The sequence below is a fragment of the Antrostomus carolinensis genome, unplaced genomic scaffold (genome assembly GCF_000700745.2).
Source record: "Antrostomus carolinensis isolate BGI_N321 unplaced genomic scaffold, ASM70074v2 scaffold43175, whole genome shotgun sequence".
NCBI classification, from domain to species: domain Eukaryota; kingdom Metazoa; phylum Chordata; class Aves; order Caprimulgiformes; family Caprimulgidae; genus Antrostomus; species Antrostomus carolinensis.
This window is the reverse complement of record NW_010315143.1, coordinates 11,460-26,221: the sequence shown is the minus strand read 5'-3', so window position 1 is coordinate 26,221 and position 14,762 is coordinate 11,460. Positions and strand designations below refer to the sequence as shown.

At 40.6% G+C, this 14,762-nt stretch overlaps 1 protein-coding gene across 1 annotated transcript; it reads right to left on the bottom strand.

The window, feature by feature from the left end:
- Positions 1-1,884: 1,884 nt before the first annotated feature.
- On the bottom strand, positions 1,885-14,443 carry VEGFD (vascular endothelial growth factor D). The gene is made up of 7 exons (XM_029084930.1): positions 14,342-14,443; positions 13,536-13,746; positions 9,781-9,971; positions 7,335-7,483; positions 6,587-6,684; positions 4,008-4,203; positions 1,885-2,554 (listed from the first exon to the last, which is right to left on the bottom strand). The coding sequence occupies exons 1-7, from the start codon at positions 14,441-14,443 to the stop codon at positions 2,428-2,430; spliced, it is 1,074 nt and encodes a 357-aa protein (XP_028940763.1). The 3' UTR covers positions 1,885-2,427.
- Between the last annotated feature and the right edge of the window lie 319 nt (positions 14,444-14,762).

The window sequence follows — 14,762 nt, the reverse complement described above, 5'->3', positions numbered from 1 at the left end:
GTTAAGGGTTAAATTCACCCAGAGGCTGAATGAAGCCTGTGGACATGGCAACATCTCACTCCTTGCCATTGGGATCTTTAGTCCTGAGTTAGACCTCCAGGCACAGGTCTGTTTTTCAGTGGTCTAGAAAGGTGTGAAAATCTCAGAGCAAGGTTTCACAGTGGTGGTCAGTGATGGTACCTTTCTAGCCTGGGTATCCTAACTGCTATGCTCTCTCCTGGGAGTTAGGTGGCTCATGTTCACTCCCTCTCTGCCTCATTGAGAAAAGCTTTTGCATATGGTTTTCAGCCCCTCAGTGAGTGCTTTATCTAAGGGCCTCCTGGAGTTGAAGCAGACTTACTTGACTCTCAAGTTGGAGCATTTCTGTTTTGTAAAAAAAAAAAAAAGTTAATATATTCACTGGTCAGGCTAGAAAACTGAGGAAGCCTCTGCAGATCAATATTGACGAGACTCAAGCATAATAATACAGGGTTCCAGTTGCTAAACTCCAATTAAAGAAAAACTAGGAAGTGCAAAAACTTAAACTCTTTCCACAGAATTTTGTACAAATGCTGTTGTACAGTTTTGCACATAGGTCTATTTTTAATCCATATGCCTCTGGTTCCACCAGTTAAGTGTCTGGTTAGCGTCTGCAGCTCCCTGGCTGAGCTAGGTGAGCGATGATGGGGCAGTTCATTCCTTTTATGGACCCTTGTGTATCTCAAAGACTTCACCCACCATGTGCATGTGTCTGAATTTAAAGCCTCTTGGAGGACTGTGGGAAATGTAAGGGTGTGCTTCTGCGGCCAAACTGGTTTACCTGTTTTTGGACTCAGGTCACGTTCCCCTTCTTGTCCATGCAGAGTGCTTGCTAGGAGGAAAACCTTCAGCAGACGAGCCCAGTGCAAACCAGTAGGTCACCCTGCTGCAGGGGCTCCACCCAGTATGCTCACAGGTCAGACTGTGTTGCTTGGTTGTTTGGGTCAGAGGATCCCAGGCCACTTCCCAGCACAGATAACAAAACCAGCCTGTCAGTATGTTTGCACAGACCCAGATCACACATGGTTTAGGAAGCACTCAGAGCAGTCATCCAGGGTCACATCCTAAATGCCTTACTCAGACAAAAGACACATTAAATTGTTTGGTGCTTTGTCCAACAATTGTATCAATCTTGCAGGGTTTGGCTTTATTTTTATTTCAGAGCAATCTATTTTTTCCCTATATAAATATAAAAAATTCTCAGATGCACATCAAAAAGCCATTTTCTATTCCCTGTGTTGTCTCAACTTTTCCATCTCCGTAGCAGTTGTTTCATTTGCTCTATTCCCTTCTTTCACAGTACAGTGTAGAATTGGAGAACTGAATTCAGCAAAAGGGAAAAAATGATGCAGTCGTCAAGACTTTCACTTCCAGTTCAGGATTATTGCTCATAATATTTTCTCTGGACTGGCTTAGTCCAGACTTCAGTGGCTCAGAAAATAATGCAGTCCTTGTACTCGATTTGGTTAAAACATCAGGCCTCACAGTGGTGAAAGGAATTTCAGTGCAAAGGAGATATTTTCATAGCACAGTAAGCTAAAAGGAAAACCATCTTTTAGCGAACCGTGCCTTTCCAAATATCACTGAAGAGTTAGTGCTAGTGTGGTTGGTATCCCCTTAGGGAGATTTATCACACTACACCAGGAACAAATAAATAAATCACACATGGTTGTCGGGCAAACGTGGGAAAAACGGTTCTTTACTGAAACTATTGGATCAAGTGACCTTGTTTCGACCTGGGTTTGGGCAGAAGCCAGTCCCAGTGGGACAAACATAAGAAGGCTGTACTTGAGACGGCCTTGGGGTTTTGCTTATTTTCTTTTTGTTGGGCAGTGTTTTAAAATAACAGAGAAAAATCAAAACCACTCGAATAACTGATGTATTTATTTTCTTATATACACTTAAATATGGCACATCTGACAGTAGTTGTACAATAAATTCAAAATGATAATCAAAGCTGGACAGTAGATCAAATAACTCAGTGCTGAACCTATTAGAAGCCACATCCTGTACACTGAATTTCTGAATAAAGTTTCACCCAGGAGCTGCATTAGCTAAGGATTCAGAGGCTAAGATTATCAGTCTCAATTTCTGAAAGACTGGCTGGTGACTGTGACTCTATTACCAATATACCAGCTTCATCTTCCATAACGTAACATTGAACTGGCACTTTCCACTCCTTCTTCTGCACAGACAGGAATTCATCGGTTGTTGTTGTTACCTCTTAGAGAACAATTACCAATGTCCCAGAGGATTTACCTGCAGTTAGTGATTACTCTAATAAATAAATGCAGACTGGATTCATTCTTCTGCTATTAATGTGGAAGATGTTCATATTTACTATTGTTTGAAAGTCAGTGACAGCTACTTTGCAAAGCAGTGGATTTTTGGAGAATAAGGGAAGCTCATTCAAGGAGTTTCTTTGCTTTGGGACCCATGGGAACCTCTCTTCTCCTTCGGACAACGACAATGCCTGGAACACACTGGTTTTGCAGTTGGGCATGTTCTGGGTTGGGATGGACATTTGTCTTCACAGCTGTTTGATAGAGGAGAAAAAAGGAAAAAGAGAGAAGCATTGTAATATGATAATTCCTCAGTGTTGCAGTCTTCAGCTTTTTCATCGTTGAACACTGCAATGCTCTCCAGACAACATATGGGAAAGCGCCGACACCCTACAACACAGGGAGACAAGACTGCTGCCTGACAGTTCTTGTCTACAGAAACATGTCTTGCTGTTGTCCATTTGTCCACAGTCATGACCTAAGTAATGCTTTCATTTCTTGTGAGAGGGGAGTCCAGAGCATCAGCACTGGATAGCGTTGCCCTTAAATTTTGCAAAGTACTTTAGCTCACCTGATGCTGGAACACTAGGCGTGAAAGTCTGGCATAAAAGTCCTGTGTCCAGATTATAGTAATTTCTAGAAGCCAAACTCATGTAAACAAATTATTCTATTGATCCCCTCTCACCTGACTGAAATACATAAATGACCAGTTTTTTTGTGCTCTCTTTCAACTCTGATGATTCTCTTTTTATACTTGTCAACTATTTTATGCTTGTCCATATTTTCAAAGCTGAACCTAAAGATGCAAAGGTTACTTCTTCCACAGCTTCTTCTCCATGAGTGAACCTATGAGGTCTGTGAGAACAGACCCTTTGGGTTCACTGATCATTCAGTGAACTGCAGCTCTGCTAAGGTACCCAGGGAAACTGGATGCTGACTGTCCTTATATAAGCTTTTGGACAGAGCTTCTGCATGCTCCTGGTTCTCTATGTGTGGCCAAGGCTTTCTGAGAAGGAAATTTTGAAAATAAATTAATGCATGAAAAAAGACTAATTTAAATGGGTATTTTCTATGAAAGTTTTGCCAGAGAAACCTCAAAACTAGTTACACAAAGGATTAGGGAAATGCATGGAGTATAAGAACCCCAGAACAATTTTCCAGCTTGTCAGTAGAATCAGAGCTGATTGAGTGGCTTCGTGTGTGTGCAAAATTGCATTAGCTCTAGAAAATCACTTGCTCTGAGGACAGACTGAATAAGGAATGAGCTGTATGGTGCAGGTGCCTACTTAGGGAGCTTTTCTCCTTAGATGTCTGCATTCAGCTGTGACAGAGAACACAGGATGGATTCTACCTACCTACAAATGCAAGACTCAGTATCTCACTGTAAATCCCGTGTCACACATTAATTTCAGTTGTAGCACATTTTTAACCATCATTTCCTTAAGCTTAGGGGGAAAAAAGTAATAAATATTGGTAGCTGAATAGCATCTTGTCCAGATTTCTTTAAAACATATTAATTAAATAAGCCTTAAACTCCTATGAAGCAAGTATTGTAAATATAATCTCTATTATTATTATCTCCCTAATTGCAGCAAGGTATTTTTTCCAGGGTGAACCTCCTAGCTAATTCAACACTTGCACCTCCAGCATCTATGCAAGCTAATTCAGATCTTGCAGCATAGACACTGAATGACAAGGAACACTTACCTGCAGGTTTCAGCATGAAATATCTTGTGTTTTAGAGCACAGCTCTCATGGCTTTCCCTGCACAAATAGCAGCTGCAGTTCTCTTTACTTTGAAAGAAATCTGTGGGACACTTCTGTCTACAGATGCATTCACAATTTTCTTCGTCAAATTCCATATGTTGTCCACACATAGCCAGCTCAGCAAGAGGAGGGAGTCCTGCAATAACACATGCATCTTTTAGCAGTAAGCTTTACATGTCTAAATCCTGCTTTTGAAGAGACTAACTCTTTCTTTGCAATCGCTAGGACTCACATGTACTCTCTGATAGATCCTAGTCTTCAGAATTCCTGTTGTAACTTACAGTGCAGAAAAGGACTTGAGAGGACTGGCCTGATTATTTCACTTACTCTAATGCTGCAATTTCTTATGGGTTAAACCCTGCATAGAAATCCTTTATTTTGGGGTTGTGTATTTAAAGAGCCTAGTGTTAGGTTTTGCAATGCACAAATCTTTGCTGGACAGCAGGTTTAAAAAAAAAAATCTCAAAAAATATTTAGTCTATACCCATCACAAAAATGCACATCCATGCACACTGTCACCCTCAGCACTCAATGTACTTCACTATCCACATGCTGCAGAAATACTGCAAAAGTAATACTATGTCCAGTAAGGTGCGAGTTCCTCTAGCACTTCAGTAAGGAGCATATGCACACTTGTCAGTTAAAGATAGGAGAAAACACTTTGTTTCAGAAACAGAACCACAGCCAAGTGAATGCGCTGTCTAATACTTCATCTATCTTCCCTCAAAATACACATCTGGAGTACAATATGAGGCTAATCCTAGTAAAAAGGGAACACATTTTTTGAAAGCTGTATTAAAATGCTAGCAGCACATCCCCGGTTTAAGGTCATGGCATATAATGTGTCATTGGGAAGGTAATTTCCTGTAGTTTTACAATTAGCTGTTGGATTTAACCTAAGGAACGTGGAATGTAACCTGCGTCTGCAACATCTACAGCCTGAGCTCTGATTTCAGTGGCCAGAAAAGGCCTGCACATTACTTGAAAGAAAACTTCATTATTATTTACTTAATGCTGGAAAACCAATATCCAGACAGAATAAAACCCAAGTCCTATTGGAGGGGAGGAAGGAATCTGCCTCAAATTCTTGGAAGACAAACCCCTTCCTTGGAGGGATGAAGCTTGGCATGTGTGAAGTGGCATAGAGTATTTTGGTCTCACTTTGTTTCAACCTCAAAGACAGATTTTAAGTTATTTTGTCCCAGCCACTGCCAAACACAATGTACTTCAGAGAATGATATTTTGACTGAGGAAATATTGACTCTGTGTCAACAAAAGCTATAATTTAACATGCCACAAATTTTAATGCTCCAAGCTGATCCTACAAAAGGCTAAGAGTTAAGAGGACTCTGGCTATTCACAGTCCTTTGGACTTTGGAATATGGAGTACTAGTCCTTTCTTGAGTGAAAGCTCTAACTTGAGCTTAACTACCTAACCTGATGGTCAGATGATCTGATACAGAGTGAGAACAGATCCTACAGAAACCATTACACAACTGATCTCTTGCTTATTAATATTAGGAGACTGTAATCAACAAAACAGTTTATGAGGTTATTTTAGCTTTCTAGTCTGGGAGTTGCTTGCTGGCTTGTTTTTATTGTTGTCTTGGATGTTTTATTCTTTTGCTTGCTGCATGTAGGTTAAACCACAAAGGCAAGGCTTCCTTCTGTGTCCTTCTGCTCTAGTGCTATGATAATTTTATTTTGACCAGTACAATTTCCTGAAAAAACAGGTTTTTAAAAAACCTTATACGGGGCTTGGAGAAATTTTACCTTGATGTTTACTGCTAGTCAGTATCTTTAGACTTACCCAGTTACCCCCCAGAATATTTTTTGCAAATATCTTCGACAGATTAAAGTTTTCCAGGAAAAGCAGAGGGAGAAGTGAACTAGTGTACACTTTATAAATTTTACCCTCTTCCATTTCCTTCCACAGAGCTGAAGGGGTATATGTGCATACTCCTGAGTATGCGTGGCCTATCAGTTTGAAAGCTTCCTAAATACCTTATCATAAAAAGCAGTCAAATACTTTGAAAGATCATATACTCTTTTGCACTGACTACAGCTAATAGATAGGACTGATTTTGCCTATCTTATTCCTGATTCGTAAGAATTTCCCACTGTAACGATTCAGCACCTTCCCCATGCAATATATTCCGGAGCATAATTTTTTCTATAGTTAAAAAGTTTTCCCTAATCCTCATTATACAATTTAGGGCCCATGTAAAATAAAAAATCATCCAGAGTGCCTACTTCACTAACTCTTTTTAATACTTTCCTATTTCCTATTCAGGTTGCTAATATAGAGGAAGTAAAATGTCCAAGCAAAAAACATGAGATGTGGATAAGCCCATGCGAGTGTTTATTTTCAGGTGAGTTTCTACACCATAAGACAAGTCTGACTAGGGATGTGGAATCAAAACTATAACTCTTCATGAAAAAATGGGACAAAACCAAAATGAAATACAAGCAGCCTAGATATAGTAAGCAAAAGTGTCCATTTGTAATTTCATCTTTACCTTCTCGTCTATTGGAGTGCTGTACATCTACAACACATTCACATTTGTCGCTATCCCAGATCCATCCATTGTGGCAAAGTTTGTTGGTAAAGGGGCATCTACAAGAAAAAAAAAAATAGGATTTTTTTTTTTTTTTTTTTTTTAAAGAGTCACTCAAGTTGCCTGTGCTTCTGCAGTCCTTGTTAAATTCATGTAGCCTTTTCTCACTGGGGCTATGGGTATTTTATGGAGTTATGGATAGATGCAAACCAGGACTGGACCAGAAAGTGCAAAGCCACAGTTCTTGCTACTTCGGACTTGACATGCCATGAGGTATGCCAAAGGGCTTTAGCTTGAGAATAGCACTCTGTGTGCCCTGGCTAAATAATGTGCAAACAGAGTTGCTTGTATCAGGTTGAAAAAGTCTATGCACAAATAACCAAATAACTCCACTTTGAGTCCCTGCTCAAGCACCTTAGAGTCTTAATGATTCCAGATTCTGCTGAACTAACCTAGCCTGCTGTTTGTTGGACTCTGGTGTCCATTAACTTATAATTTGCTGGTCCATTCAGCCATTCACACCATTCTGGTGTCCATTCCTCAGGTTCAGTTGAAGCTTTCTAACCCTGAGTGATAATGAAGTTATTTGGAAAAACTGTTGGCATAACAGAAAGTGAAGGAACCATTTTAGTGACCAAACTGGAAGAAAATAATTTTCATACTTTGGACTGCACAACATGTGTAGAAGTTTGTAAATGAGAGAACTTACCCATCTTCTTCCGGGTACTGGACAGATCTTCGTATGATAGCATACTGATGACGCTGCGTATTTGATAGACACTTGCAACCTGTGTGATTGGCAATTTTGATTGGCACAGGCTCAGGAACACTTGTCAAAGGAACTGAGATCTCAAAGAGCTAGGAAGGTGAAATAACATTCATTTTTCAGTTTCCATTATACAGTTAATATTTGGAGTTTTAAATCAAAACCACTTGTCCTTTGCCACCATTTTCTCCACCCTTGCTCTTTTCTAGAGATAGTTACCCTAGGCATAAATGAGCAAGTGGGTACTCAGGGTTATGAAGAGTAAGCAATGCCCACAAAGGTAGGAACTTGCCAAAATGCTGGTTCCAGTGCTGTATTACCAGCTATTAAACACCCAAGATCATTCAAAATCATTTACAAACACACTCAAAAGCCTCTTCTGGATGCTAGGGACAAGTGAAAAAGATATAGGTGTTGGAGACTTTGTTCTCAATTATATCATTGGTTGAATCTCAACCACTTACAGAGACATCTGTTTCACATCATGCATCTTTAGGGACCTATCTTAATCCCCGCAGCCTCCTCAGAGAGAGAAGAAACAGAAGTAAATAGAAGAGAGGTCATGCTTCTTCAGCTGGGTTCCTGCAGGACGTTATACTGGAAACATCTGTCTCCTGACCACACTAGGAGCCTAAGAAACCAAGCAGCCTACCTTCAGTGCATTCAAATTGTTTAGGGTGATCTCTGAGTAGCCTCATGGAAGCCCTGGTTCCTTGGGCAGCTATGTGCAGGAGCTGTTGAGGTGACCCACACCCCCTCTGCCCCCACCAAAGCATAGGGTATGTATGTCTTCATGTGCCAGCATGTCTTGGCTCAGTGCTGCATCCACATGCAGGGTCTGAGAAGTATTCCTAAGCCTGACAGCTTACATATTTAAATTTAGGTGTCACAGTGTCTAAGTTTAGGTTGCATGAATATCCTTCAGTGGATATTTTATACCAACAAAAAAAAAAAAAAAAGCTCTCACTAATATGGGAGTAATTCCATTCATTTTAGAGTAGATCTGGACTGATGGCGGTGTATCCAGGACTGGAATTTAGCTGGGGGCTTTTGAGGGAATCTTTATTTTGAAGGACACTAAAGGAATGTTACACTCTGCAAACAAACTTTTTTTTTTCAACAAACTTATGAACTGCTGCTCCAAAAAACCATAAATAAATAAATACTTTTTAGCCTGACCTAGCTCCCTGAGATGATCAGATGTCTTTTGTGTGTGGCCAACAGCTCATAACAGCTTTCTCCTCCTGGTGTGGAATGAAACCAATTAAAGAACATTGACGCAAGAAGGACGGGCGCTGATTTATTTTGCTCCAGCTATATTCCAGTACAACCAGACACGGTGCAATTACATTCTAGCAATCCTGAAACAAATACTGAAGTGAATTGGACCTGCTTCCCATGAGGAATTCAATTTTCTTTTTAAAACAATTGCCCTCGATCTTTGTTTTGATTTAAAGAAAAGCCTTTTTCGTAACTAGAATTTAATATAATACTCCAAGTCAAAAGGTTTTATCAACTATAAGTAGGGATACACAATGTGAAGATTAATCAAGGAGGATCAGTCTCTGGTGTTCCTTCTGTAGGTGTGAACACATATTGTTTCATCTGTAGAACTGATTGAAAGTACTAAACTTGGACCTCTGCTCAGAGTCACCCTCTGGAGCAAGGTATCTCTGTACATAGACACTAGAGGGAGTCTACAGAAAGAAGCTCTCTGGATGCTCTCTTTACGCTCACTTTTTGACACTGGTCATTAAAACTCAGGTATTTGTCACCTGTTGCACCTAAGCAGTAATTGGCTACTGGTTTAAGCCTTTCTTTTTCAAAATGGCTTGTGATTTGGGACATTCAGATCGTGAGGCATTCACACTGAAGGCGTCTGTCCCCTCCTGTTGAAAATGTCCACTTTTTAGGCTTGCAAAACTGCATATCCAAAATTATTAGCCAGTGTTTTGGCACTGACAGCAATTTTGAAAATGCAGCTCTCAGACTTCTGGCCTCATACAACAAAATTTCCTGAAGTCTCTCTTAAACCTTTGGTGCAGAGAATTTCCACAAGCCAATACTCTCAAGAGGTCCCATGTCCAAGTAACAATACATTGATGAAAGATTAAGCTCCTTAACATTACGAGAGCCTGCAGTCACTTTCTCAGGGCCTGATTTTCTATCTCTATGCATATATAGCCCTTTTTAATAATGCAACATGAATGTAAAATGTTATTGCACATGCCTGCATTTACTCTACATTGATAAAAAAAGTAATTCTTTTGTTTGTTATGACAGTGCAGACAGATCTTTCATTACAGGATCTCAGAAACCAAACTTCCTCTTTCCCCTCCCTTCTTGGAGAGCCAGGGTAAAAAGAAAGCGGATGAATAGCCTCATTTACCGTTTTTGACACGTAAGTTGTACTTGTATTCATGCAGCTCAGACTCTCCTCATTGCAGCAACCTCCACATCTGAACACATTCACGCAGGGAGGCTTGAAGAATTTGTTGGTTGTTGTACCCAGCTCCTTGGCAACTTCCACACAGGTTTCCCTTGGCACGCATTGAGTCTTTTGCCATTCCTCATCTATGACTGGAGAAAACACCATTTTTATGAGCAATCATGGCAAAGAAAAGACCATTTTTATGAGCAATCATGGCAATGTTAAACCGCTGATTAGTGAGGCAGAAGCATTATATAAATAAAAACGAAGTGCTGGCAGGCCATTTGCACTTACTTGGATCGATTTGCACTTACTTGGATCGATCTAAGGACCAGATCGAGTCTGAGTGCAAAATTATCCGACTAACTTACACCAGCTGCACTGGCAGAGAGGTTGTTGCATTTATACGCTTTTAGAATTCAATGTGGATGACTAAAATCTCCATTAATTCCAGTGGGTTAAGTAGAGCTGCATCGATTTCCCCTACCCGAGAGCCAGTTCCACAGACTCTGTCTGACAAAGCTGGCCCACACCCTGTTCTCCTTTTCTCCAGGGTAGACCTCCTTATTGTCATTTTATCCTCTCTTTGCTTGTACCCCACTGCAGACTCGGTAGAGCCTGGACCTGACTGCAAAAGGACATTAATGATTAACAGATTCTGGTCAGAGGGTATTAGTACTCCTACTGGATGTCAGCCAGCGAGCACCGTTTCCAAAATGTCTAATGAAATCCAAGACAAACACTCTCACACCTCAGTATCCTCAGGGGGTTTGAGTCTGAATAACAGGAATATGAATTCAAGCATGCTTTATCTATTCAAACCACTGTGACATTTTTCAAATACTGGATTGTTGTCATCAACTAGTAATTTATTTTAGACTGATCTGTCAAATTCTGACTGTGAGAAGGAATAATGCGTTAACTGACTCAACCAGAGGGAGAAAGCAGTGACATTTACATAATATTGTCTCAAGTCTTGTTAAGAGGTGGCCCTGCTTTTTTTGGCTTTTGCTTACCTGATTCAAGTTATGGAATTACTCGAGAATCATCAATGCTTATGCTTTAAGTTCTTCTTAAATTTATGAAAAACATTTTTCCTGTCTGCAACCCTCCAGCACACTTCTGAAAGATCAAAAGCAACTTCTATACTGTTAAGAAAATCGCTTTTTCTTCCACATCCCTGTGATTGTGCAAGCAGTGCATATATTTACAGGGAAGTTCTGATAAAAAAATAAAATTTCTGAAAGACTTTTAATATAGGTACTATAATTTGTCTTCAGATGAGCATGTATTCTTCTTTCCTACCTGACTTTCCTTTTATTATTTTAAATTATTTTTAACTGATTGTATATATTTAAATCATTTTGTTTATTCCTGCAAAGTCCTTTCCCAGGGTTGATTCACTCCACTCTCCAGTCATGCAAAAAGTACAAAAAAGAAGAGTTTGGGGTCCAGATTCTGATTTGGCAGTATAAATGAAGAGAAGAATTGCTAAAATCAATAGAATTTTCTAGAGCAATGTTAGTGTCTTGAAACAGCAATCCAATCCTAGGCCTTAAAATAGAAAATAAAATGTTTGCCAAACTCATTAAGGTATGTGCATGTAATCACTTCAGATGTCGCTTCAATGAGTGTAAGTAGTGATGACCTTTCCAACTGCACACATCCTCACTTTATTAACCACTTCGTTAGCAGAAGGGCTGTTATAGGAAGGAGCAGTTTAAGAAGTGGGTGTCACACTCTGTTTAGAAGCGCTCTGTTCAGAAGCACAGAACCCTGATCTTTCCCATGAGCAGAGACAGGGCTGAGAAATGTGGCTCTGATTCAGATTCCAGCTGCAGTTCTAGGTGAGCTGAGCTGCTTGGGGGAGGCAGTGGTCAGACAGGGTGGTACAAGCTTTCATTGTTTTCATCATTAAAGTTCTAGAAAGGAGAAATAAAGTCCTGAATTCACCCTGCTGGATTTTGGGGTGCTGTGGAAGATGGTCTATCAGTGAAACAAGGAGGAGCCTTCACCCAGCCTTCTTGTCAAAACATTTTATTAAAACAAAACAGATGCCCTTGGCAAAAAGATCAATGCTTAATGACTGGAAGGGGTGTGGGAAAGAAATACATGTTTATAGGCTTGGGTTTTTTAAAAGGAGCTTTATTACCTTGAACGTATTAAGATATTAGAACAAAAGTAGTTTCTGTCCTGGGATAATTCCACTTTGGATGGAAGAATGGAGAAGATGACCCAATAGGGGTTTTTTTTAGCTTAAATTTCAGTGGCTTGGCTTTGAATGAGAAAGCTGAAATCTCTGTGTCGAGAGTTAGACTTTTAAAGGAAGAGTGGGAAACGACCTAACAGCTCTTTCAAACAATTATAAGAAAACTGTATGACTATAGTCATCTGACTTCATTACCTGAACAGTTACATTATTCTGCCACTGAAAAAAAGCCCATTGCCATATGTGCAGCCTCAGTAACACTTGACAACATCCTCTGTTGCCTCGATGTATCGACAAAAGGAATATTTTAATTTTTCAGAAATGCTGTTGCTCACTAAATGAGCAATAATGAATAGAGAATTACAGCATTTGACACTCGGTACTACTTCTAATAACAACTCTATGGGCTTCTATACCTGTAAGATGAGCAAACAGAATGTGTATCATTAATTAAAGCCCTTGTTCTCCCAGTGTATATTGGATTTTTTTTTTTTTTTGGTACAAAATTTCAATGCAAATTTTAAAACCATGCCTGTTGTATGAAAGCCCTTTTCAGACTGGCACTTATGTCTGCATTTCTGTGCTGTAGCTCAGGGAAGAAAATCAAGGCCTTTACTCAGCCATAATTTAACTGAGTAATGGCATGCAAATGTGGCTGTGGTTATTGTAAAAGTGGTATTGGAACAGGATCAGCAATATCTGATTTCCCAAAAGGAAAGTGATATGAACATATCACTTCAGGGTACAGACTGAACAAAAGCAGCGTAGCTCAGTCTGTCCTTTGTTAGGCTACACTGTAGTTCTGCTGTAGACTGTCCATTTGCTGGACCAAAGTATAGTAACTGATCCTTTATTTTACGTCAGTTAACATAAAATGACTCTCCAGTCTCTGACCTACAAGGAATAGTATTATTTTTTTGCTCCAGGTGAAGGAATAGATTGTGATTCCTCACATGCAGGTGTTGGTTGGTTCTTTTCAAGATCTAGTTCATCTTTCCAGAGAGGCTTCTTCAAATATATTGGGATTAGGGCAATACCTCCTTCCCCTGCAGTTCCCACCCAGACACTGCTGCTGATACAGTGCCTTATTTCAGAGCACACCTAATAAAAAAAAGATTTCTATGCCTGCAGGAAAGCTCTTTTGTTTTTGTCTGCAAGCAAATTCTGAGGTTTAGCCCAATGCTTCTGGCCAGCCTCTGAGCCAGTCATTCCAACCTGTTCTTTGCACATTGACTTCCCCTCCTTTCTGTGGACTGACAAATCCATATATAATACATCCTCCTTTTGGAGAGCTTGCAGAGAACAATAAGTCTGATTTGGCCACAAAACAGAGAGGCAGACTCAGGCTATTGCCTGATATTTTCTCATGCAAAGTAATTTTCCATGAATGCTCTGTTGTTTCCAGTATGGGTGTTTTCTAGGAAACCCTTCATACTTAACACTTTACTGATTAAGAATCAGTGGGCCTGAAGCTAAGGTCATTCAGCTGCAAACCTGCACCTACCTTTCAGTGTATCTATATCATAGAAAGCAGCAGCAAATCTGGTGGAGCGATGTGATGCAGAGCGGGAGTCTAAATTGGCCAGACTTTTGAGTTTTAGCCTGCATTTCCACAGCTTCCAGTCCTCAGAGTGAGTGATGCGAAGCAGCTCTTCCAGGCTGGATGCTCTCCTGATCTGCTGTTCTGACTGTTCCAATGCTGACAGAGATGTTCTCTGGAAGGGAAGGGGGAAGTCAGAAAGCCAATACCTTTACAGCCTGTCCCCAGTGCAGCACGTGGAGCACTTGTACAAAAAGGCAGCATGTCACTGAGGACAGCTGAGAATACCTGGGAAAGCAGGGGCACACAGAGATGCCCCAGGCTTTTACAGTGCCTAGTGCTGGACTGATCTGCAGGATTTGTGCCCACATAAAGTGGGAATGGGAGATGCCCAATTCCTCACCCTTTCCATCACGGCCACTACAACTATTTGACAAATGCAGGCTGTACTCCCAATATCCCAGGGAACCTGGCAGACACCGACCACATTGCTGCTGTGTCTGAACTGTCCAGCCATGCCAGCATCCCCTGTAGACAACCTGAATGAGTTCAGCTGGTGAGCACAACCCATGTGCCTTTACAGCAAGCCACTTCAGGTGCCAAAACTCTGATGCCAACCACGAGACACCACTGAAGGGGCCAGTGATACAGCTGGAAGCTGCCCTAAGTACGAGGGTACATCCAGACAACGAGCAAACACAATGTTCAGTGTGCTACAAAGTGCAGGATGCATCTGCCATTTCCCATCCCAAATACCATTTGGGTCATACCCCAGTCAGCCAAAGCAGCCTCAATCCAGCCTCAGCACTGTGGCTGTGCAGCACTGTTAGCACAATCATTGCATTTTCTACCTGCATGATGTACGTGACCATTCTCCACTCCCATGGGAGAACACTCCCTACAAAGGCCTACACCCCATTAATTTAAAGTCGTTATTCACTTAAAACATACCTGTTTAACAGAAACATAATATTGCACAGCACCCCATAACAGCACTGGTTTCTTTGGCTGCTGCTTTCTGACATCTGTGTTTCTGCCTTTATCAAAGCATTGAGTATTTATTTCCACTGACTCACCAGTCTGCTGAAAACTATTGCCTCCAACCCAAGTAAAAGGTTATCTTTGTAAATTTCTGTGTTGTGCTGGGCTCCTGCTCTCAGTTATACTCTCTGGTCATGCAATTCACTGTAC

Excerpts from the sequence above, each read along its gene's own strand:
- VEGFD (XM_029084930.1), bottom strand. The coding sequence starts at position 14,443 with ATGGTCACGTACATCATGCAGGTAGAAAATGCAATGATTGTGCTAACA. Across the intron at positions 13,747-14,341 it reads GGCTGCTTTGGCTGACTGGG|AGAACATCTCTGTCAGCATT; the intron begins GTATGACCCAAA and ends CTTCCCTTCCAG. Across the intron at positions 7,484-9,780 it reads CAACTTACGTGTCAAAAACG|CTCTTTGAGATCTCAGTTCC; the intron begins GTAAATGAGGCT and ends TCACCTTCCTAG.